This window comes from Impatiens glandulifera, chromosome 2 (assembly GCF_907164915.1).
Source record: "Impatiens glandulifera chromosome 2, dImpGla2.1, whole genome shotgun sequence".
NCBI classification, from domain to species: Eukaryota; Viridiplantae; Streptophyta; class Magnoliopsida; order Ericales; family Balsaminaceae; genus Impatiens; species Impatiens glandulifera.
Window position 1 is genome coordinate 216,417 of NC_061863.1, and position 27,067 is coordinate 243,483.

Genomic DNA, 27,067 nt, shown 5'->3' on the forward strand with positions numbered 1-27,067 from the left:
AAATGTTTTATATTGATTATAGAGAGTTGAACAAGGTGACAATTCAGAATAAGTACCCATTGCCAAGAATTGATGACCTGTTTGATCAACTTCAGGGTGCTTCAGTGTTTTCCAAGATTGATCTGTGATCTGGTTATCATTAATTGTGAATCAAGGAAGAGTATGTAAAGATAACTGCATTTCGAACCCGCTATGGGCATTATGAGTTCTTGGTTCTGCCGTTTGGACTAACCAATGCATCAGCTGTGTTCATGGAACTGATGCATAGGGTATTCCATTCGTATTTGGATCAGTTTGTGGTGATTTTCTTAGATGATATATTAATCTACTCACGTTCGGAAGAAGAGCATAGGCAACATTTGGCTATAGTTTTGCAAGTCTTAAAAGAAAATCAGCTGTTTGCAAAGCTAAGTAAGTGTGATTTCTGGCTCAAACAAATTTCTTTCTTGGGGAATATTATTTTAGCAAAGGGGTTGGAAGTTGACCCATCAAAGGTGGAAACAGTTAAGGAGTGGGCGACGCCAAAGAATATGACTGAGGTGAGGAGCTTTCTTGGATTAGCATGCTATTATAGGAGGTTCATCAAGGGCTTCTCCAAGATAGCACTACCTCTTACAACTCTAACGCGCAAGAATGTGAAATTTGTGTGGTCTGATGAATGCGAGACAAGTTTTAATGAGTTAAAGCGGTACCTGATTTCTGCCCCAGTGCTTACCATCCCAGAAAGAGTAGGCAACTTTGTGGTTTGCACAGATGCATCAAAGTGTGGTCTAGGAGTTGTTCTTATGCAAAACGGGAATGTAGTGGCTTATGCTTCAAGGCAACTGAAGATTCATGAAAGGAATTATCCCACCCATGACTTGGAATTAGCTGATGTAGTCTTTGCTCTTAAAATCTGGAGGCACTATCTTTATGGTGAGAAGTCTCAAATATTTACTGATCATCAAAGCTTGAAATATTTATCTACTCAAAAGGAGTTGAATATGAGACAGCGGCGTTGGCTGGAGCTGGTTAAAGATTATGATTGTGAAATTGTTTATCAACCGGGGAGGGTCAATGTTGTAGTTGATGCCTTAAGCCGTAAGTCTGGTACCCTTAATCTAATCACTACCCAGTCTGACCTGATTCAAGAGTTTGAAAGATTAGAGCTGGTTGTGATTGAGCCAAGGCAGGAGTGCATTCTTGCAACTCTAGCCATTGTTCCTGATCTTGTAGAAAGAATTAGGTTGGGACAAGCTGATGACCCACAACTCACCTTATGGAAGCAAAGAGATGAGAAGAGGGAGACACCTTTGTACAGCACTAGGAATAATCTGGTGTATCACAAGAATCGACTATGGGTACCTTTAGTAGGTTCTTTAAGGCAAGAATTATTGGTTGAGGCACATACTACTCCATATTTTATTCATCCAGGAAGCACCAAAATGTTCAAAGATCTGCAGATGTTGTATTGGTGGCCGGGTATGAAGAAGGATATCATTAAGTATGTTAGTGAGTTCTTAACTTGCAAGCAAGTTAAGGTGGAGCGTCAAAGGCCTTCTGGACTTCTTTGCCCACTGCCCATACCTGTTTCGAAATGGGACGATATTGCCATGGACTTTGTTGTTGGATTACCTCTGACCTTGAGAAAAATGAATGCCATTTGGGTAATTATAGATCGTCTTACTAAGTCAGCACACTTTCTACCAGTAAAGACAACTTTTTCAATGAATCAATATGCGGAGCTATACTTACAAGAGATCGTTAGACTCCACGGCATCCCGACCAGAATCGTGTCCGACCGAGACCCTCGTTTTACCTTGCACTTCTGGGAAAGCTTGCACAATGGTTTGGAGACGAAGTTAGCATTCAGTACTGCATTTCACCCCCAAATAGATGGCCAATCTGAAAGAGTGATCCAAATCCTAGTAGATCTGCTAAGGGCATGCCTTATAGATTTTGGTGGTGATTGGGAATCAAGGCTGCCATTAGTAGAGTTTGCCTACAATAATAACTATCAATCTTCTATTGGAATGGCACCCTTTGAAGCTCTTTATGGGAAGAAGTGTAGAACTCCCCTGCATTGGGATGAAGTTGGGGAAAGAGTGTTAATAGGGCCTGAGATCGTCTCCAACACAGTTTCCTTAGTTAGCAAGATTAGAGAAAGATTGCTAACAGCTCAAAGCCGGCAAAAGAGTTATGCAGATAAGAAGCGTCGGGATATAATATTCAACAAAGGCGATCATGTGTTTCTTAAGGTATCTCCTTACAAAGGTATCATTCGGTTTGGAAAGAAGGGAAAATTGAATCCAAGATATATAGGGCCTTTTGAGATTCTGGAGGCAGTTGGTGAAGTTGCATATAGATTAGCATTGCCTCCAAGCCTTGCTGCTGTTCACAATGTTTTTCATGTGTCCAATTTGAGGAATTATATTCCTAATGCCAACCATGTGATTCATTATGAAGAGGTTCAGTTAGCAAAGGATCTATCATATGAGGAGAGACCAACCCAGATCTTGGCCAGGCAAACCAGGAAGTTAAGAAATAAAGAAGTAAATATGGTCAAGGTGCTTTGGCACAACAGTTCAGTAGAAGAGGCCACCTGGGAAGTAGAGCAGGATATGCAGCAGAATTATCCTGAACTGTTCCGTAAGTAAATTTCGAGGTCGAAATTTTTATAAGTAGGGTAGAATTGTTATGCCCAAACTCATCTTTTTCTGTTCAAAAAGGCTAGTAGGGTCAAGGGTGTAATTCTGGAATTGTTCACCCTTATGTATTTATTTATGGGTCATTTTAGGAAGAGACTTGTATTATTATTACTAGGGGCTGAGATATAAAAAAGTTGTGCTAATTATATTATGGGACAGTTTGTAGGAAGAACCATGGTAGAAGAGGCTCACACTTAATATTTAGGAATAGACTTGTTGCTGCTATTATGAATTGGGATATAATTGCTATGTGTTAACTTATAAATATAGCTAGAATGTATAAGGAACATGGTATACTAGAGGCTTTTATTTATACTTAGCCAATTTTTAATAAAAACAGCAAGTGGCATGGACCCATGTGAAGGGACCCATTAGATAATTAGGATAAGTTTAATCCTAATTTAATTACCTCTTTAGTCAATAATTAAACCAACTTGCTTTTCCTTTAATTTGGACACATGGCATCTAAATAACACTCCACTCATACCCATTGCATGCTTTCCACTTACCCCAGTTGCATGCTACACACTTAGCATAGCAGCCCTTAGCTCACCTTACCCCCTTTAGCTTAATTCATTTCCAAATTCAGCTATCTCTCTTTAAGCAAGAATTAGGAGCTTTCCTTCAAGGCAAGAGCCAACCTAGCCAAGATCATCTTCTTTATCTCAATTTCGAAATTAAGGAAAGCTTTTTCTTAAATTCATTCTTTATGCCACACATAGTAATATATCACAAGTACTTTCTGCCTAAATTTCATATATGTTGGAAATACATGTTTTTAAGGCATAATAGTGATTTATGGACAAACTTGGGTTGTAAACAATCTGTTTTTTAAAGAAAGACAAGGGTCTTCATGTTTTCCAGAAACTATAGGGTTTCCATGATTTGTTAAGTATAAACTTTTATAAAACAGAAACCCTTATAATTTATGCATACATGGGCGCATACTATTTATGAAGGAGTATTGACGGAAACGGGAAGAGGCTGGCTGGCATGAGCTCTAGCCAGCTAATTCCAAATATACTGGCTGAATTATTTATGGGACCATAATATTTAGCATGAGCTCTATTTATTGTTACCCAACCCAAAGACGGTCCAAACAAGTTTAGGGCTTTTAGGGATGGACTCCTAATTGTGTCTTTTCCAAATACGTCTCAAACAGATTCCCTGCCTTCAGGATCAGGTCTGAATGGTGTAGGGTTAAACATGGCTCAAGATGTTACTGTACAGGCCCATTAACTCATATTTTATAAACATGCATATGGCTTTTTATGGACTGACCATCTTTTAAAGTATGAACAATTTATGTATACCTCTTTCTTTTAAAAGCAAAGCATTCCAGCAGATTTTAAAATATTTAATTGTTTGCTGAGTCATTAGACTCACTATGTTGTGTGTGGTGTAGGTACCCAGCCTTAGCTTTTGTACACTTGAAGGAATGAGGCTTGTAGAGGAGCAAGTTGTGGGAGAAAGTGTGGGAGGAGGGACTAAGGCTGTTACATTCAAACTTTCCACCAGTTATACTTCTAATTTCCTTACAATTTTCTAGATCATAACATAGCGAGATTGACTATTTCTTACAAAATCTAATCCCAAAATATATTTACTTCATCTAGTTGTCAATTACTATGATAACTATCAAATAATTTACTTGACGTATTCTACAGGTCTATAAGCCTTGCCAAGCACAAAATCACCTCATGATCACTTATCTTCGACTGCAATTTAAACATCAGAATGCGATTTAGCATCTTCACCTACATCAAAAGTTGAACTATTAGCATAATGCTAAGTAAGCGATATAAAATACATCTATATGCTTGCGCATAATGAATCATAATAACATCTTGTTATTACTTTACTTTACTTAACATATGTTAAAGGGTTTTAGAAAAGTAGGCAATACATAACATAACGTGCATCCGACTAGCGGAAGAAACCTAACATGCATCCACTAAGTTTCTTAGTGGAAGAAACATAACATGCATCCACTAAGTGGAAGAAACCTAACATGCATCAACTAAATCTTACCCACACTTAACTTAATAGTTTTATGCATACTAATATATATCTTGTCTTTCTTCACATTACATAGCCAAAACATAAGAATCACCTAACGTTAAAACTACTTTCCACTTACCACAACCAAATCAACCTTAGTACTCTTGAATGTAGATCCCTAAAGACCAAATGTATATACATCCACTTACCTGAAATTCCCTTTGCGATGTTGGGTGTTTCCTTCCGTTGTAACTCACTTTGTAGACTTCAACTTTGAAAAAGATAGAATGAAATTCAATTCAAATGAAGATGGAGAGGGCTGTTGGTTGAAGAACAAGAAAAGTAGATGAGAATATAATCCTCACAAAAGAGAGAGAAATGGGTGAAAGACCAAACACCCATCTTTTTTTGCATAATTGTCAAGTGGCACATAAATATTGCCACCCTAATTCCTACTTAATATTAGTATTCAACCCCCCCCCCCTTTTATCCTAACTTTAACTTTTACTCCAAAATCTTAATTCCTCATTCACAATTTAATAATACTAATTCACAATTTAATAATACTAAATCTTGATTATTACATTTTACCCCTCTTAAATAAAATTTTGTCCCCAAAATTACTTACTCGAAAAGTTTTGGATACTTGTCCATCATATCTTGTTGTCGTTCCCACGTTGCTTCGTTAATGCCATGATTCTTCCATAAGACTTTTACTAGAGGAATTGACTTTTTGCGTAAGAATTTAACAGAAGATTCTAAAATTTGTACCGGTTTTTCCTCATAACTCAAAGCTGGTTGAACTTCGATATTTCTTGGTTCCACAACATGAGTCGGATCGCGCATACATTTGCGTAACATGGACACATGGAAGACATTATGGACTCCTTCCATTGACACGGGCAATTGAAGTTTATAGGCCGCAGCACCTATCCTTTCCAAAATTACAAACGGTCAAACGAACCTTGGATTCAACTTTCCCTTTTTGCCAAAATGCATGACACCCTTAAATGGTGATATTTTTAAGAATACTTCATCTCCAATAGTAAACTCTAGATTCCTTCTTCTTTTATCCGCATAGCTCTTTTGGCGACTTTGTGCTGTTTGTATTCTTTGCTTAATAATTGCAACCTTCTCTATTAGCTGTTGTATAATCTCTGGTCCAAATAGCTTGGATTCTCTAACTTCATCCCAATACAAAGGCGACCTGCACCTTCTACCATATAATGCCTCATATGGAGCCATTCCAATCGTAGTTTGATAACTGTTGTTATAAGCAAACTCCACCAATGGTAGATACCGATTCCACAAGCCTTGAAATTCTAATACACCTGCTCTCAGCATGTCTTCTAATATCTAAATTGTCCGCTCCGATTGCCCATCAGTCTGAGGATGGAATGCCGTGCTAAAAGTCAATTTCGTACCCATAGCATTTTGCAAACTCTTCCAAAATCTAGAAATGAATCTAGGGTCCCGATCTGATACGATTGTAACAGGAATCCCATGAAGTTTGATGATCCCTTGAAAATATAAATCTGCCAACTGAATCATTGTGTAAGTCATTTTTACAGGCAAGAAATGAGCCGACTTCGTCAATCGATCAACTATCACCCAAATACTATCATGTCCCTTGGTTGTTCTTGGTAAACCTACCACAAAATCCATCCCAATATTCTCCCATTTCCATTCTGGAATCGGTAAGGGCTGTAAATTTTCACTTGGCCTTTGGTGTTCTGCTTTTATTTGTTGGCAAACTTGGCACGATTCAACATATTTTTCCACTTCATTTTTCATATTCGGCCACCAATAAAGTTGTTTCAAATCTCGGTACATCTTGGTATTGCCCGGATGTACAGAGAAAAAAGAAGAATGCGCCTCTGTTAAAATTAACTTCCTTAATTCTTCATCTTTTGGAACATACCATCTTTATCTAAACTTTAAAACTCCATCATTTTAGTATGTGAAGTCAATTGAATTATCACTCATATTCTTGAGTATATTATTCTTCTCCTCGGAATCTTTCTGTTGAGCTTCTTTAATCTGATCCATAATGGTCGGTCGTAGAGATAGTTTTGCAAGTATAGTCGGCAACTCTGAAACGATCATGAGTTCAAATATTTGTATCTCTTTCCTTAAAGACAATGACATACAAGAAACCATAGAATTTATTGTTTTTGGCATCCTACTTAGAGCATCTGCCACGACATTTGCTTTACTTGGATGATACTTTATCTCGAAGTCATAATCCTTCACAAATTCTAGCCAACGTCTTTGTCTCATGTTCAATTCCTTCTGTGTAAATAGGTATTTCAAACTTTTGTGATCCGAGAGTATTTCACATTGCCCCCATACAAGTAGTGCCTCCATATTTTTAATGCATACACTACTACCGCCAACTCTAAATCGTGTGTAGGGTAGTTTTGTTCATAATTTTTCAATTACCTTGAAGCATAAGCAACCACCCTTCCCTCCTGCATCAGTACACATCTTAATCCAATCTTGGAAGCATCGCAATAAATACTAAATCTTACGTTCTCCATTGGAAGTATTAAAAGAGGAGTTGTGGTTAACTTTTGCTTTAAAGTTTGAAAACTTTCTTCACATCTTATTGTCCACTCATATTTCACTTCTTTCTTTGTCAAATTAGTTAGAGGCTGGGCAACCGTTGAAAATCCTTCAATAAATCTTCTGTAATAACCAGCTAGACCCATAAAACTCCGTACTTCGGTAGCATTCTTTGGTTGTGGCCAATCTTTTATAGCTTGAATCTTGCTTGGATCAACTAAAATACCGTCTTTCGAAATCACATGACCCAAAAAGTTAATTCGGTCCAACCAAAATTCACACTTTGAGAGTTTGGCATATAATTGGTGTTGTTTTAAAACGGAAAGAACAAACTTTAAATGCTCAGCATGTTCTTCTCTATTCCGGGAATACATTAAAATATCATCAATAAACACAATTACGAACTTCTCTAGAAATTTTCTGAATACTTTGTTCATCAAGTCCATAAAAGCTGCAGGAGCATTTGTTAACCCAAAGGACATTACTAAAAACTCGTAATGTCCGTAACGAGTTCTAAATGTTGTCTTAGGTATATCCTCAACCTTAACCCTCAATTGGTGATAGCCTAAACGTAAATCAATCTTCGAAAATACTTGAGCTCCTTGCAGTTGATCAAATAAGTCATCAATTCTTGGTAAAGGGTATTTATTCTTGATAGTTACCTTATTTAACTCTCTATAGTCGATGCACATACGTAAGGAACTGTCCTTCTTCTTGACAAATAATATCGGTGCCCCCTAAGGGGAGAAACTTGGTCGTATAAAACCTTTGTTCACTAACTCTTCCAATTGCGCTTTTAATTCTTTCAACTCTATTGGCGCCATTCTATATGGATTCTTTGATACTGGTTCTGTACTAGGGTAAACATCAATTGTAAAATCTCTCTCTACCTGGGGTTAATCCTGGTAGATCATCTAAGAATACTTCTGGAAATTGTTGAACGATAGGAATGTCTACCAGTTTTCTCTAATTTTGCCAATGTGTATCGACTACGCTAGCTAGAAAACAGACGCAACTTGATTTTAGCATATATTGAGTCTCCATGGAGGAAACAATAGGTATTTTACCTGATCTTGTAGTCGCTTGATATGAATATTCATTCTCTTTCGGTGGTCTGAAATTTACTACCCCATCTCTACAATTTATAGTTGCGTAATGCCTGAACAACCAATCCATCCCCAGAATTACATCATATCCCTTGATACCGACTATGATTAAACTTGCATATAGATTTCGACCGCCAATGCATAATATATCTCCTTCTACTACTTGACTGGAATGTAACGACTCCCCAGAAAGGAGCATGACACTATAATTTCTATGGGCTGATTCAAACTCCAGGTTCCACTTTGTCACATAATTACTTGCCACAAAGGAATGAGTGGCTCCTGTATCTATCAATGTATAAGCAAAAAAATACAAATAAGAATATTACCAGAGACAACTGATGGATGTGCTTCATCTTTCTCTTCAATTAGGGCGAAGATCCTAGGAGTAGCTCGTGGTGGCCTTCGATTTGGCATTGGACAGTCTTTAACCTGATGCCCTTCCTTGTTGCACCTAAAACATCGACCAGTAAATAGTCTGCACTCCCCCAAATGTGGCCTCTTACAAATAGGACATATAGAAGTCGAAGGGGCTCCTTGTGGCCGCTTGCCTTTATCCCAGTCATTCACCGCCTCACTTGGCCTTTTTACTCCTTTTTATGGCTGCCACCCTTGGGTTAGTTGTTGTGAGTTTACTTCTCTAAAAAACTTCTTTGGTGAATCTCGTTGTCGCTGCATCTTCATCTCAATATCATCCAACTCTAAGGCCTTAGCAATAACTTTCTGATATGGCATATCATCAATTCCAGTAGTCCTCACCCATGTATAGATTTCTAGCTTTAGTCCTTGGACAAATTGATACACTTTGTTTTCCTCTTTATCTACTAAGTGACTTGCAAGCCGAGATAATGACTCAAATTGTCGAATATAGTCTACCACTGATTCAGTTTGGCGCAGTTGGGTAAACTCTGACATCTTGTTAATTTTGATGGTTCGGCTAAAATATTTATCATAAAAGGCTGTCTTGAATTTCCCTCATGTCAATCCCCCTACATTAGTTGTGGGCTTAACTGATTCCCACAAGAAACTGGCGTCTTTCCCTATGTGAAATACTGCACAAGGAACCTTCTAAGCTTCCTCCATTTGAGCATAGTCAAACATATTCTCAATCTTCCGGATCCACTCCTCAGCATGAGTAGGATCCGAAGAATGTCCATCAAAAGTAGGAGGCCTTAATCGCCTGAATCTTTCCCCACATGAATCAGGTAGAGCATTTCCTTGTCCGTTTCCACTTCCGTTTCCTCCTCTGTTTATAAATTTCGTCAATAGTTGAGATTGAATCTCTATCAGTGATGTTAGTCGTTGAATATACTTATCTCTAGGTTCCATCCCTCATATAAGTTGTTAGGGAAATTCCTTTTATTCCTGAGCATAATCAAACAATAATTGAACTTCTAAAAATCAAAGCTAAACATATATACTTACATTCGATGAAGAGTTCTCGTGCGGTTATTTTGTGTTGGCTGGTAGTCTACAGAATCGCTTTTAAAACCCGGGTGCTCTGATACCATAATTGTAACGACCCAAAGATCGTCATGAGACTCGACATTTAGTATAAAAATATTTGGAAGGAACTTGTAAGTTTGGTAAATATTACTTGTAAATGAAATAAAACTTTCTTGTTCTTTTCATATCTCTTCACTCTTATCTTCTAATTTTCTTAAGAAGAAAAGTAAAAACATTCAAACTTTCCACCAGTTATACTTCTAATTGCCTTACAATTTTCTAGATCATAACATAGCGAGATTGACTATTTCTTACAAAATCTAATCCCAAAATATATTTACTTCATCTAGTTGTCAATTACTATGATAACTACCAAAATAATTTACTTGACGTATTCTACAGGTCTATAAGCCTTGCCAAGCACAAAATCACCTCACGATCACTTATCTTCGACTGCACTTTAAACATCAGAATGCGATTTAGCATCTTCAGCTACATCAAAAGTTGAAGTTTAGCCTAATGCTAAGTAAGCGATGTAAAATACATTTATATACTTGTGCATAATGAATCATAATAACATCTTGTTATTACTTTACTTTTTACTTAAAATATGTTAAAGGGTTTTAGCAAAAGTAGGCAATACATAACATAACGTGCATCCGACTAGCGGAAGAAACATAACATGCATCCACTAAGTTTCTTAGTGGAAGAAACATAACATGCATCCACTAAGTGGAAGAAACCTAACATGCATCAACTAAATCTTACCCACACTTCATGGTTTTACGCATACTAATATATATCTTGTCTTTCTTCACATTACATAGCCAAAACGTAAGAATCACCTAACGCTAAAACTACTTGCCACTTACCTCAACCAAATCAACCTTAGTACTCTTGAATTTAGATCCCTAAAGACCAAATGTATATACATCCACTTACCTGAAATTCCCTTAGCGATGTTGGGTGCTTCCTTCCGTTGTAACTCACTTTGTAGACTTCAACTTTGAAGAAGATAGAAAGAAATTCAATTCAAATGAAGATGGAGAGGGTTGTTGGTTGAAGAACAAGAAAAGTAGATGAGAAGATAATTCTCACAAAAGAGAGAGAAATTGGTGAAAGACCAAACACCCATCTTTCTTTGCATGATTGTTAAGTGGCACATAAATATTGCCACCCCTAATTCCTACTTAATATTAGTATTCAACCCCCCCTTTTATCCCAACTTTAACTTTTACTCCAAAATATTAATTCCTCATTCACAATTTAATAATACTAATTCACAATTTAATAATACTAAATCTTGATTATTATAGATTTATTTACAGAATAATGAAATCTAGCTCGAAGGAAATTTGATTTTAGGCTTTTAAAAACATACATAACCTATAAAACTTACTTTAGATAATTTTTAAAGTTTTTCAATTCTAGTTTTATTTAAGTCTAACTTTTTTTGGTTTTAAAGGTTTATTTACATTACATAATGTACATATTTACATAGAATTCACGAAAATAAAGAACAAACACTAAATAAAGTAAAAAAAATAACATGCATTTCTTATAATGTGTAATAGAAAATGCATTGAAATATATATATATATATAAAAGATCAAGAGGGAGCTTACAATGGGGTTGCTTCTTAGATCTTACAAGACAGATGAAAACTCTAAGCAAGAGACTTGAGACACAACCACCACAACCACATTAGTTGGTACTCTTGCTTAGGTTTTTGAAGTGAACAGTTTTGTGGAGAAATAGAAAGGGCAGCATTGGGGAACTTGAGAGTGAAAAAAATATCTTTTCCTAGGTGTTAAAGAGGGGTATTTATAGACAAAACTATGAAACCCTAGGGCCCAAAGGCCCACTTAACACCGGTCACGAGGAAAGGTTCCTCACAACCATGTCCATTTTTTAAATTTAATTTAATTAAAATGCCTAGTCCTAAGGAAATTACCCTCGTCTTATGGCAACTTCTCCTTATTTCCAAGACAACTTCTTCCTTTTTCTTTGCAACTTCTCCCTTTTCCCTTGGCCACTCACGATTGGAATGAGACTTCAAGATTTTCAACTTCCACCATCATGAAGATGAACATTGCATTCATCTTGTCCTTTTTAGCATTTGATTCCATGGGTCGGATCTTGGGCATGGGTCAGTCCATAGGTTGAGTCACCAATCAGATCCTTCAATTAGATTCTTTATTTGGCTTGACTTCGAATTAATTTGCCTTTGATTTGGATTTTCTTGGCCCCATTCACATATCCTACTTTTGAAGAGTCACATATCTCCCTTCATCTTACAAAAAAAATTGTTTAAAATAAATAAGCAATTTTATTTTTAATTATTCATATTTCTAAAGAACAATTCTAATTAATAATAAAAAATTTAACTAACTAATTCAAATTCAAAAAATAAATTGAAAAATCTAATCTAACAACTAATCTAGTCGACAACTAAACTAACAATTCAAAACAACTATTTTAATTATAAAAATAGCAAAATTATACATAATGAATTTTTTATTTTAATATATATATATTTTGTATGTTTTCTTTTTTATAAATATGCAAGGTATTTAAATGAAGCTTTGAATATTCAAAGTATAATAGCTTATCTAAGTGTTGTAACTTAGATAAATTACTACCTTAAATTACTACCTTAACTTACTAAGAATCCAAAATCAATTATTTCATAAAATTCAATTGTTCTAAAAAATAATTGTCTTTAAAATAAATAATGTAATGAGCCCGTGAATGAATTCGAGAAATTTTTATAGGCTCAGATGTTTTAAAAGCATAAACTTTAAAATTAGAAGGTGAAAAATGAGTGTCTACATCAGCACACTAAGATCAGGAGCGATAAATCGGCTGAGATCAGACACTCATTTTTCACCACCCCAATTTTATAGTTTATAATTTTAATAGATCTGAGCCTATGTAAATCTCTCAAATTCATTCACGGGCTTGCACAATTTGTAAGTCATTGATTTTGAATTCTTAGTAAGTTAATGTAGTAATTTGTCTAAGTTACAACACTTAGAGAATAAGTTATTATACTTTGAATATTCAAGGTTTCATTTAAGTAAATACCTTGGATATTTGTAATAAATAAAAAAGCATACAAAATATATATATTAATATTTTTTAATTTCAAAATAAAAAAATATTGTTATGTATAATTTTGTTATTTTGATAATTAAATAGTGGTTTTAAATTGTTAGTTTAGTTAGAATTTTATTATAATTAGAATTATTCATTATAAATAGGAATAAATAATAAATAAAATTGTTTGTTTTAAATTTATTTTTTAACAAAAAAAAAGTTGTAGGATGAAGGGAGATGTGTGACTTTTTAAGGGTCAGACCAAGGAAATAATCCAATTGACGGATCCAACCGGTGACCTGACCTATGGATCGACCAATGCCCAAGATTCGACCCATGAGATCAAGTTCTAAAGAAAAAAAGAGAATCCAACGTTCATCTTCATGTTGGTGACGGTTGAAGAATCTTGAAGTCTCTCCCAACTGTGAGTGAGCAAAGAAGAGAGAATTGACTTAGTTTTTATTAATTAAAGAAAAATCAGTCTCTTACTAGGAATTCCCTTAAAACTAGGCCATTTTAATTAATTTAAAAAAAAATGGCAAACCGTGTGGGTAGGATGTTAAGTGGGCCTTTGACTTTCATGGTTTTGCCTATAATCACCTTGCAAAATACACTCTTTTTCACTCTCAAGTGCCCTAGGCTGCCCAATCTTTTCCACAACTGAAACCCTAAGCAAACACCAACCATTGTAGAGTTGTGTCATACGTTTTTCTTAGAAGATTTCTGTTTTAATCCCACAAGAAAAAGAGCAGTCCCTTTGTAAGCTATTTTCCCTTTCCTCTTATTTTTGTTGAATTTGAATTTTAGTTTTGCTTGCCTTTTTTTATTATTCACTTCCATTCATGATTCTCTTTTAAACTTGTTGTTTTGATAGGCGTGTAGGATTCTATTTTTTCTGTGTATGTGCATATGTAATATAATTTAACAATAATACATAACACACAAAAAAAAAAGTACAAAAACAAATTTGCATGCTTTGATTTTAATATGTCTTGACTTTCCTTATTTTATGCATGATCTTGCAAATGGGTGTTAGTAAGTAAAAAAAACATAGACTTTCTTATCTTTTTTTAAAAAATCAAAACTGGAAATCATGAAAACTAGCCTAAGATTTATCTTTTTCGGTCATCTTACATTTTAAAGACCTGGAATTAAATTTCGTTTGCACTCATATTAATTATTTTAAAAATAAATAGATACATCCCAAACCAAAACTAAACTTAACTTTTTAAAACAGCACTTGACCGAGGATGAACCTTAATATTAAAAAATTTCGGTCATGTCCATTAAAATGAAGTAAAATCGAAATTGGCCTGGGCTATTCTAAATTATGTGCTAAATAAATCATATGAGTCTGAGTGAAATTTTATTTTGGATGAAATTTAGATGACTTGATCGGAAAAAAAAGAAAAAAACATGTTTTTGCCTTTTTTGTTTGATTTTGTTTTGTATGCATGATCCTGTGATTTTTATTGATATTGATTTTTATATGCATGTTAATAGTTTTATGGAAGTTTTCATTAAGTTTGTGATCAATTTGGATCACCAAAGTCGTAGTTAGTTAGGGTCAGGTTAAAACTAGAAAGAACAGTAGGTCTCCTATTTTAGAGACGCTTAGGACCTACAGCCTGCACCTGAAGCTGACCCAAGACCGAGGACTAAGGACCGAGGACCGAGGACTAAGGACCGAGGACCGAGGACTCACGACCGAGGACTCACGTACAATCTAAAGACTAGGTGAGGTGCGTAGAAATATAGTCGAAACAACCAAGCTCGATCTACACGGTCGATAAACCTTGAGCGATGTATATTGTAAACGAAGGAGAATCGTCAACAAGTGGATGATAAACTAATTTTGAAGAATGAAGAGTAATTACACGAGTCTCCCGAAAGGCTCGTCAAGTTAGCTCTCTTTTCATTCAAGGAATCCAAAATAAATTATAAATTGGGTATTTTCAAAACGCAATGCCTTTGTTCAAGCTTGGACATGCATTTTTCTAAACCAAGTGATTTCTACAAATTTTGTCCAAGAGGGGCATTCTGTAGACACTCAATTTTCACCCTCCCTCCCATTTTTATAGTTTACAAACAACTATCTTTGAAATAATTGATTTTTCAAGAAAAAGTTGCTTTGGGATTTTAATAAGTTAATGTAGTAATTTGTCTAAGTTATAACACTTAAGAAAGTTATTATACTTAGAATATTCAAGGTTTTAATTAATTATCTTGGGTATTTATAAAATCAAAAAAATACAAAATGTATATATTAACGTTTTTATAAAGATTTTTAAAAAAAAAATCGTTAATTATATTTTTATTAATTAGATTAGTTATTTTAAATAATTAATTTAGTTGTTTGTTTTTTAGATTAAGTTAGGTTAGTTGATTTAATTTGATTAATTAAGAAATAAAATCTTCTTGGGTATAAGACTGAGTTGTCGCAACTTAATATTTCCCTTTTATTATTAATTCGTTAATTGATTAAGTTAATTAATAGTTTATTTTTTTATTTTAACAATGATTTTGTAGAACTTTAGAAAAATGTTAGAAGAAAATCAAAAGGGAAAGAAGATTCAAGAACCATCAAAAGGATTCAAGAAACATCAAGAAGGTTTTAGGTCATCAAGATAAACCAAAATCTTTGAAAAAAGGGCAATTTCAGAATTTTGATTTTATTTTTCAAAGTCAATGGAAGAATCTAGAAGATTCTCAAGTCCATGGTCGGTGGAAGAATTTAGAAAACACTCTCGCAACAGTGAACATGAATTAGCAAGGAAATAGGAGAAAAGACTTAAGTCATTTTTTATATTAAAAATTCAATCCTTTAAGACAAGGCAATCCCTCCTTCAATAAACACAATTTTCTCACCTCCAAGTCGCCCCTAGGCTGTTATTTTCTTTTCTCCACAAAACACACCAAATCTGCCCATTTTTAAAACTTAAACAAGAGTAACAACAAGTGTGGTTGTGTCTCAAGTCTCTTTCTGTTTTGGCTAGATTCACCTTACGTCAAAGGAACAACCCCTTTTGTAAGCTCTGTTTCCCTTCCTTTTTTAATTTTAATTTTAATTATGCTTTATTTACATTCACTATTATGCATGATTTTTCCTTTAAACTTACTATTTTGATAGGTGTTTAGGGATTTATTTTCTATATGAATATATGTAACATAATTAAACAATTAAAAGACAGAAAATACAAAAAAAAAATTGCATTCTTTAAATTTCAATATTGCTTGATTTTCTTTATTTTGTACATGATCTTGTAAATATGTACATATGTAACATATAATTATACAGTAAAACAAAAAAAAAACATAAACTTTCTATCCTTTTTTAAAATCAAAACCGAAAACCATGAAAACTAGCCCAAGATTTAACCTTTTCGGTCATCTTGCATTTAAAAAACTTAAAAATAAATTTCGTTTGCACTAATTTTATTTATTTTAAAAATAAATAGATTAAGCCCAAGCCAAAACTAAAATTAAAATTTTAAAATAACACTTGACCGAGGATAAACTTTAATGATAAAACTTTATCGGTCATGTCTTTTAAAAGTAAAATAAAATAAAAATCGACTTGGGCTGTTCTAAATTATTTGCAAAATTAATAATTTAAGTCCAGTTGGAATTTTATTTTGAAGGAAATTTAGGTCACTTGACCGAGAAAACCCAAAAGAAATGTTTTTGTCTCTTCTTGTTTGTTTCTATTTTGCATGCCTTGATCTTGTGGTTTTAATTAATATTATTGTTTATATAGATGATAATAGTCATTCGGGAAATTTTGTGTAAATTGGGACCTATTTGGATCACCAAAACTTAGTTAGATTAAGGTTAGGTCAAAAACTAGAAGAAGAAAAGACCTTCTATTAAGTAGTGGCGCTTAGGACCGAAGAAATTAGCCCTGTAGTGCACTGGAAGAGCCTCCGACTAAGAAATATGCACCCTGGAGCGCGCGCGGGTGCCAGTCGACCGAGTAGTTTTTCTGCACGCGGAGATCGACACCTTCCCGACGCTTCTAGTGCTTTTGGATGTTGTTGTGCACACACGACCAAGAAAACTATCTTGGCTCTACACCTTAACTAGTTTTCCTGACACTTATGATCGACATAATAGACCTGAGACTCTTCATCCGGCCAAGAAGACATAGCCTCGGGCTAACCTTTTTTGTTTTTTATTATTTTATTTTTATTTTTTATATTGTATATTAGTCTCTTTGGGTTATGATTTGCACCCAATTTCACACTCGTAACCAAACGCCGAACTCAATCTCATAATTCCTAATTTTTAAAATTAGGTGGCGACTCTATAGTCGTGAGAAAATTAAAATTGAAAAAATTAAAATAAACCTGTAACATACTTCCCATTAAAAAACTCTCATTCTCTTTCAGATTCGACGGTGGTAGGTTATGGAGTTGTCTACAAAACCTCGTTTTATAAACTTAAGTTTTTCGAACCTTAAAATTAGTTCCCTCACATTTGAATTTTTCTAAAACAATCTTTTTTAAACTGAGATCCCAGAAAAACATTTTAAGATGTTGTTGTCAGCGTAAAATATCAATCACACAAACATTGATGTGTTTATAGTGAATAGAAATTTTAGAATCGAGGCTAGCCATGACCTAGCATCTTCCAAGGACTATGACTCAACTACCTAGGACTATGACTCAACTACATAGGACTCTATCAACTAAGGTTAACCAATTAAACAAACAACATTCATCAATTAACAAAATGAAGTTTAATTAATAAATAAAACTAAATTCAACTTAACGTTGACGTCGGTGTACAAAACCGATGTCTTACATGATTACAATAACATGAAAGCAAAAAAGGCTACCGAAGCAGATAAGAAACAAAGAATAACTGTAGTTGAAGATGATCTCGCAGAAATCTTCAAGAACTCGCTAAAAATAGCTTCCAAGTGTTCTTTGTATGGTTGTTTTCTCTCCAAGCCTCTCTCTCTCTCTTCTCATAAGTGTGTATTTCTCAAAATGGAATTCCAATGATCATAACTCTATTACTTCCTTTTCCTAAATGAGTCAAACTCTTTAAATACCACTTGGGCAATGGTAACTTAGGAATAGGAATTTTGGAAAACCGGTAACTACTTCTTTAAGTTCAACCGACTTAAATTCCTCCATAGTCGCGCCTAGGCTTAATTTTCCTATGTAGTTAACCGATCAAGCTACACTTTAGGTCTTGTTCCGGTCAAATATTAAGTGTAAGTTACACATTTTTTAAGTTAGGCCTTTTCTAGTTTTGGTTTTCTACCAATCTGGACTAACTGAGACTTTAAATGGCCATAACTTTTGACTCATACCAACATTAAGGCTGAGCCAGTATACGTTGAAAATTTGAGCTTGTTAGCTTCCACTTTTGTGTTGGAAGGAATCTTCAAGACTGACCGCAGGTTCATGCAATCCTTGATGGAACGTCGAGGGTCTCAAAGAGAACATATTGGCTTACGGGAAACCTCACGTGGTTTGTAGGTTGAACCATGAGTGCTACTTGGTATCAAATGAAATCTAACTCAAAGGCATTTCCAATGGTATCTCGGTTGCTCAAAATGGTTGAGCCAATCAAAAGATATGAATTTTCAAAGTCACATTATGCTTCAGTTCGCTCCAGGAACAAAGTGGGTGAGCCTGCATCGAGTTGTCGAGCTAAATTGACTACATTAGCCGTTGAATGGAGGCACAGGGCCAGTATCATTTGAACGTTCTACGTCTTAGCTTTCTAATTGTAGGTAACAATCCAAAAACTAAGCACTATAATATTAGTTATGAATTAAATATTGAGGACATGTATGATTTGATCTTCTCTCGGTCACATTGTCTTCTACCGCCGATTTGAAGGGGTTAAGAGCATCGACGTTACTCCGGATATAAACGAGCGTTGTAGTGAACTCTCCAAGATTTCCAAAATATCCAAAAAAGTTAATTCTGTTGAGTGAATTTTTGAAGTTGAAGGTGCCTCTAGTATTTCTTCACAAAAAATACTTCAAAATCCATGTTTTGAGCGTTTTCAAATAAACCGTGCGCCTGGCGTTAGCATGACGTCAGCACGCGCGTTTTTTAATCCTTTTGGGCGTGCAGTCTGGCACGTTGACCTCCATTAACTCTCTCCTAACTCGACCGATTCAACTCATTTTTGACGATTTTGCCCATTTGAAGACATTCTACACAAAATTGATAACAGTAAAATTATACTCAAAATTCAAGATTTTTCGAACCGGTCAATCTGAACGTTTCAAATTTTACGAATTCTGACTTTTTTTGAAAAATGACATTTGGACACAATAATGAGCCCTAAACTAGGTGTTCAGTACATTTTGTTCAACAACAATATTATAATTAGAGTTTATGATTTTTCAATACGGTCATTTTGAACGTATGAAAACATATGAAGCTCGAGTATTTTTGGAAATTGGTATTTGGACCGCTACTCGAGGATCACTTCGATCCAATTTCAAAAAGTGAATTTTTTTTTATTTTTCTCTCTCGGTCCAATATCAAGTATGAACATCATACTAAACCGGGTAGACTTATTTTAATTTTGGGGTGTAAAAATTGAGTGTCTACACCACCTAATTGTGTGCACATGATTAAAAATGTTTCTAATTCCAAATTGTAGAGAACCAAAACAAATTGCACATTTATCCACAAACACCGTATCCAAAGTCCCTTCTTAATTGTGTGCACATGATAAGAATAATTTGTATTTCACAATTGTAGAGAACCCGAAACAAATTTCACCTTTACGTGTTGACGTCGCAACTAAGGATCGGCTCTTGTCGTAGACGTCAACTGAAAACCTTATAGAACCTTACAACAACGTCGTAAACTATATAGTGTAGAATTGTTATTGTACTTCAAAAAAATATTTTCCTTAGTTTTCGTTAGGTTGAAAAGGTAATGAAAGTGAAAGCAAAGTATAAAACGAGAAAAATATGAAATATTTGGTTAAGTCTCGACGAGAGAGAAATGACTGTCGCTTAAGGTCTCGGAAAGAAAAAAGGTGGTTGCCACTTTAATTCAAATTTAGAACTACCGTTCTCTCAAATTCGAACCAAATATATGTACATGTATCAAAAATTAAGATAAAATTAAAATAATATTTTCAATTAATTATCATTTAAATAGTACACGAGTTAGTATTAATTTTTAATAGCTTTTTAAGAAATTAATTTATAATATTTATCTGAGTAAATATATATATTATAATTGTGTTAATATATATATATATATATATATATATATATATATATTAAAGTCAACAATACAATAATTCACATCATCAATTACTTTCTCTTTCTTATACTCTTTTTTTCTTAATTAATATATATAAATATTTAATATTTTTAAAAAAAAAATTAGTTAGGAAAAAAATGATATAAATAAAAATGATATAATTATTATATATTGAAACATAAATTAGGTGAAAAAATAAGATATATATATAAGAGGAAAAAAATAAAATAAAAATAAATTTTTATTAATATATTTATATAATATATTGAGAAAAAATTAGGATAATAAATTTAATAATTTTTATTATATATAATGTTATATCATTATTAATAGAATTATTTGTATTTCTTATTAGTATAAGAGATTTAATTATTTTTATTATATTTTGTTTTTATTAAATATTTTGATAAACGCGTGACATTTTAACAATATAAGTTCAACTTTTTAACTAACTAATCTATATATATATATATATAATGATGCTTAATTTTTAAAGTGTCTGAATTGTCGGGTCTGGTTAATTTGGATATATGTGAGAGTAAATGGATACATGGGTCGGATTGTGGGTTGATCCACCCATAAACTAAAAACGGTTTAAAATAAAATTAAAAATGTTATAAGTACGGTTTGAACTTGCAACCTAACAAAACAAGTACAACCTTTTAACCAACTAGGCTAATAATACTTTATATTTTAAATTCAACCCAAATTTTGATAAACGCGTGACATTTTAACAATATAAGTTCAACTTTTTAACTAACTTATCTATATATATATATATAATGATGCTTAATTTTTAAAGTGTCTGGATTGCCGGGTCGAGAGTTGTGATTAATTTTGATATATGTGAGAGTAAATGGATACTTGGGTCGGATTGTGGGTTGACCCGCCCATAAACTTAAAACGGTTAAAAATAAAATTAAAAATGTTATAGGTATGGTTCGAACTTGCAACCTAACAAAAACAAGTACAACTTTTTAACCAACTAAGCTAATAACACTTTATATTTTAAATTCAACCCAAAATTTGATAAACGCGTGACATTTTAACAATATAAATTCAACTTTTTAACTAACTAATATATATATATATATATATATATATATATATATATATATATATATATATATATAAAAGATGCTTAATTTTTAAAGTGTCCAATTGTCGAGATCTGTGGTTAATTTGGATATATGTGAGAGTAAATGGATACTTGGCTCGGATTGTGGGTTGACCCGCCCATAAATTTAAAACGGTTAAAAATAAAATTAAAAATGTTATAGGTATGGTTCGAACTTGTAACCTAACAAAAACAAGTACAACATTTTAACCAACTAGGCTAACAACACTTTATATTTTAAATTCAACCCAAAATTTGATAAACGTGTGACATTTTAACAATATAAGTTTAAATTTTTCACTAACTAATCTATATATATATATAATGATACTTAATTTTTAAAGTGTCCGGATTGTGGGTTTACCCGCCCATAAAATTTTTACCGTAATATTTTTTTCACGGGTTTTTATATTATTACTCGTGCAAATGCACGGGATACATGCTAGTTTATATAGTTATTCATAATCTAACTTACAATATATATATATATACATATACAAAATTATAATATTATTTCAACAATCATAAGTGATTTAGCGGTTAAAATGTTAACATTCATACTCAGACTAGGGTTTGAATCTCTCCAAATGAAGTAATTATTATATGTGAGTGCGCGAACATTGATAAAAAAATCTAAGAATTCGTCTATGGAGGAAATGTCGGCTTGAATAATGCAAACATTGGTGATAAAACCTAAAGTTTTCTCCATGAAGAGTGATTTAGGGCTTAGGATCATATTTAAGAATGCACCCTCGAATTTGGTTATTAAATAATTAAAATCATTATATATAAAACTTAAATGAATGGTTTAGATAATTTTTTTAATATTCTTATTTTTTTCAAATAAATATATAATAATAAGTAATATTAGACCCAATATAACTTTATATTTGATTGGTAATTTGATTTAAAATTCAATGTTGGAAGATTTGTTTTATCAAAATAACAAAGCTATTTTAAATAAAACGAATGATGAATAAATGTAAGTTTTGTCATATTTTTTTAATAATTAGATAAAAAAAAATATTGAATTAAAGTATAAAGTCACATTTTTTATTTTTTTATTTTTTTATATTATTATTCGTGCAAATATTAGATAAGATTGAGTTAATATATAATTAATGTTTTATACAATGTGAAACTATTATTTATTTATAACTTAATTTAAAAATAAAATAACAACTACCAAATATATTAATTTTGAGTAAATCTATAATTGCAGTGATCATATATACAATGAGAAATTTTATTTTCTGATAAGGAAAACCCATTATTTATTTTATTTGGTAAAAAAAAATTAACTTGTACCATAGAAATATTTATATTTTATAATTTTGACATAACAAGTAAAATAACTGATGTAAATAATAATAGTATATTAGGTTTAAAGTGTAAAGATTTCTTTACTTATTTAGACAAAGTTGAAGGAGGGTCTTTATTCAGGAATAAAAATCGCGATTAACGGCTAGTTTGACCACGTCGATAGTGCACTTTTAAAAAAATTCTAGTGTAGGATAATTTCGTAAATAAGTTAAAGTAGATGCCCAAATATGAAAGAAACCAATTTTCTAGCCCTATTTAACTTTCCCTCTTGTAGCCAGCCCTCATTCGTTCGTTCATTACAGCCGTTGGCGGTGTTTCATCTTCTCTCTCTAGTTTTCACACTTCCTTTCCTCCATTACTTACAACAGAGAAAGTAACTTCGTTCGTTCGATTTCTGACCACCAAACATGTCTCTGAGGCCGAGCGCGAAGACGGAGGTTCGTCGTAATCGGTACAAGGTTGCTGTCGATGCTGATGAAGGTCGGAGGAGGAGGGAAGATGATATGGTGGAGATCCGGAAGAATCGAAGGGAAGAGAACTTGCAGAAGAAGAGGAGGGAGTTTCAATCAAGTCAACAACATTCTTCATCAGTTGGCTCAGTTCTCTCTGTTGACGGCAAAGTAAGAATATCTTATTTTTATGTTTTCTCTAGGTTTAGATTAGATAGATCCGGCGGATACCTGGCTGGCTTATTATGTTTTTCATATTTATCTGTATGATTTCTGATTCTGTATATACGCTTTGTTTTATACTTGATATGGTGCAGTTGGAGAATATACCGGGAATGTTGAGTGGGATTTATTCAGATGATATCAGTTTGCAGTTGACTGCAACTACTCAGTTCAGAAAATTGCTTTCTATAGGTAACATTTGTTTTGTGTCCTTCTCCTGTAATGATTTCGTGCCTTCCTTCCTGCCTGTTTGTGTGATTTGCTTGTGAATTTAATATATATTGTTTTACCAGAAAGAAACCCTCCAATTGATGAAGTTATACAGTCTGGTGTGGTTCCCAGAATGATTCAGTTTCTTATGAGGGAAGAGATCCCACAGCTTCAGGTGACGTTTCTTTCGTTGTTTTCGTGGAAGAAGAGATTCTTCTTCTTATGTTTGAAGGTTTTGCTAATCTAGTTGATTTCTTCTTCAGTTTGAGGCATCGTGGGCACTCACAAACATTGCTTCTGGAACTTCTGAGCACACTAAAGTGATCATTGACAATGGAGCAATCCCCTATTTTGTGAAACTCCTGAGTTCAGCTAGTGATGAAGTGCGAGAGCAGGTAAAATAATCATTCATCTTGCTTTGTTTTCTGATCCCATGTTTGTTTGTCAGTAATAATAGTATGGTGATTTTTTTATTAGGTTGTATGGGCGCTAGGAAATATTGCTGGGGACTCTCCCAAATGCCGAGACCTTGTTCTTAAAGAAGGTGCCATGCTCCCATTACTGGCTCAACTGAATGAGCACTCAAAGCTTTCCATGCTAAGGAATGCCACTTGGACTCTTTCAAATTTCTGTAGAGGCAAGCCACAGCCAGAATTTGACCAGGTATCTATCTATTTATAAATTTGATGTTTTTTTCATTTAATATATGCTGCATTGTGCTGTTGAATAATAAATATAATGTTGGTTGTTCATTTGACTAACTTTGTACAGTTGAAGCCGTCTCTTCCTGTTCTTCAAAAACTTATTCACTCCAATGATGAGGAAGTTTTGACAGATGCATGTTGGGCTCTCTCGTATCTTTCTGATGGAACAAATGAAAAAATTCAAGAAGTTATAGATGCTGGTGCATGCCCACGTCTGGTTGAACTTTTGATGTGGGTATTTCATTTCATTTCATTTGAATTGAATTGAATTGATTTTGGGTCCATCCATTTTCCCTAATGTTGTTTGTGTTTTCCTTTTTTCTAGGCACCCGACCCCATCAGTTCTTGTTCCCGCTCTTCGTGCTGTTGGCAACATTGTTACTGGAGATGATATGCAAACACAGGTACTGAAAATATAATCTGAAAATGTTTTGTAAGAAAAACAAAGCCATAAGGTGATTAATTACTTTTGTATTTTGTGTAGTTTATCATCAACCATGGAGTATTACCCTGCCTAGTAAATCTGATGACTGGGAACTACAAGAAGAGCATTAAGAAGGAAGCTTGTTGGGCAATTTCCAATATCACTGCTGGAAACAAGGATCAGATCCAGGTGGCAATTAACGCCAATGTAGTAGGACCTCTGGTTCAGCTGCTTCAAACTGCTGAATTTGATGTTAAGAAAGAAGCTGCCTGGGCTATTTCTAATGCCACCTCTGGTGGCACACACGACCAAATAAAGTATGTTTGTCTGTTTTTGTTGTTGCAGTTAATTGTGTTTTGATCATCAAAGAATAGTTTGATTGATAATAAAATGACAGGTACCTCGTGGGTCAAGGATGTATCAAGCCATTGTGCGATCTTCTTGATTGCACGGATCCTAGGATTGCTACGGTTTGTCTGGAGGGGCTTGAGAATATTTTGAAGGTTGGAGAAGCTGATAAGAATTTAGGGATTAATGGTGAAGTGAATCTTTTTGCAACAATGATTGATGAAGCTGAAGGGCTGGAAAAGATTGAGAATCTTCAGAGTCACGATAATAATGATATTTACGAGAAGGCGGTGAAGCTTTTGGAGACGTATTGGGCGGAGGAAGAGGTAGATGACGAAGAGGCGGCTGCGGCGGATGGGACGAATCCAGCTCAAGGAGGAGGGTTTCACTTTGGAAGTGGTCAGCATCCTGCTGTCCCTAATGGTGGTTTTAACTTCAACAACTGATGGAGAGGAGAGGAGAAGAGAAGAATAATTGATTTTGGCTTTCTTTTTGGATCAGGCAGACAAAAACAGTTTCTTGATGGGATTTTGATTTTTTTTGGTACTTTTTATCCCAAATATCTCAACTTTTAATTGCTTTTATTTTATTTTCTTACAAGCGGTAAAACGACTCCAAATCTTAATAAGGTTTAAGTTTTGTAGAATTTTTACTTTTTAAGTTATGTTAGATTCAATCATAGATGATGATATCTTTTTTTGCAAATTTTATTCTCATTATTATGATGTTTCATTTTTTTTTTCTGTTCTCCTAGGATCAAAGATCATCATAATAAGATGACTTTGTTTCCAAACACCAAATCTGGCTATTAATTTTAGGAAAAAAAAATAATTAAAAAATATATTTAATGATCACCTCAATGGGGAGTTTGATTGGATATATACCTCAATGGAATTTTATATTTTTTTTTTTATGTCAGTGATAAAATGGGAATAGTTTGACTGCATTAGATTTTGTTTGTTTGGATATACCTCAATGGAATTTTATATTTTTTTTTATGTCATTGACAAAATGGGAATAGTTTGACTGCATTAGATTTTGTTTCAGATCTCAAGGGTGATCCATTATTTCTTTTATTGTTCCCGTGAATGTTATGAAAACTCTTTAAAAAAAAATTATGGTCTTTATAGAAAACTCGAGACTCAATAGGTGGAGTGAATCGTGGAAAAAAAATGTATCATTTTTTAGGTCACCTAATGAATTTTAAGCATTTTTAAGATATTTTATAATTATTTTAATGTATGTTCAGATTTTCAAGTTAATCTTAATAAATCAGACATATTTTTTTTAATAAGGTTCTTCTATCGAAATGGTATAGTAGATTGCAACAAAGTCGAATAGATTTTGGACATCGATTATTAGATTTAATCTGGTCAACAATAGTTCGGTTGATTCACCAAAAGGTCTAATTATCTATCGGGATGTAGTATTTTAAAGGAAATTTATTTTATGTGGAAAAAAAATCGTGAGCAGTTTAGATTTCATTGTGGGGATGTATCTTCGATCAGTTTTGGGGACGATATTTGTTGTAGTGTGAAAAGTTTAGTTACACCATATCATGAATTTGTTTCATTTGCTACGTAGAAATGTCAACTAAGTACATGTTTGATCCAGAGTGATTAAATATTTAGAGAATCTTCACAAAATATAGTTTATTTTTTATAAGAAATGGCAATTGAGACATTGATACAATTTGTTCCCTAAGTGATTCAATACGATTTTTGTTGGGAGAAGTTTTGGAAGAAGATCTCGTTTTTGGATGGATGTTATTCATGATGAAATTCTTACAGATTATGTGCATTAAAAAATGTTGTATTATGGTAAGTCGATGTCATATGTATCAAAAAGATGTTGAATCGACAACTCACTTACTTTTATATTGTGTTAATATCTAGAGTTTTGTGTGCAGTATTATTGAAATTGATTAGGTGATGCCCAAGCTTTTAGGTAATTGATGAGAAATTTAGATTGATGTGATTATATAACAAACCTACATATTTAGTTATCATCTCAATTATTTTATAGTGCACTATCTAATTAAGATAAATCGACGAACTTTTAATTATCGTAATCGTCCGATTTATATCATTTTATAATGTTATTTGTATGACATTTT

General features: G+C 33.4%; 1 protein-coding gene across 1 annotated transcript; it reads left to right on the forward strand.

Annotated features, from left to right (window-relative positions):
* The first annotated feature begins 22,891 nt into the window (after nt 1-22,891).
* On the forward strand, nt 22,892-25,615 carry LOC124923917 (importin subunit alpha-1a-like). The gene is made up of 9 exons (XM_047463918.1): nt 22,892-23,214; nt 23,361-23,457; nt 23,559-23,650; nt 23,739-23,870; nt 23,953-24,138; nt 24,247-24,410; nt 24,505-24,583; nt 24,664-24,920; nt 25,001-25,615. The coding sequence occupies exons 1-9, from the start codon at nt 23,002-23,004 to the stop codon at nt 25,395-25,397; spliced, it is 1,617 nt and encodes a 538-aa protein (XP_047319874.1). The 5' UTR covers nt 22,892-23,001; the 3' UTR covers nt 25,398-25,615.
* Nucleotides 25,616-27,067: the final 1,452 nt, after the last annotated feature.

Coding starts and splice junctions, on each gene's coding strand:
- LOC124923917 (XM_047463918.1), top strand. CDS start 23,002: ATGTCTCTGAGGCCGAGCGCGAAGACGGAGGTTCGTCGTAATCGGTAC. Junction 23,458..23,558: donor CAGAAAATTGCTTTCTATAG/GTAACATTTGTT, acceptor TTGTTTTACCAG/AAAGAAACCCTCCAATTGAT. Junction 24,139..24,246: donor CACAGCCAGAATTTGACCAG/GTATCTATCTAT, acceptor AACTTTGTACAG/TTGAAGCCGTCTCTTCCTGT.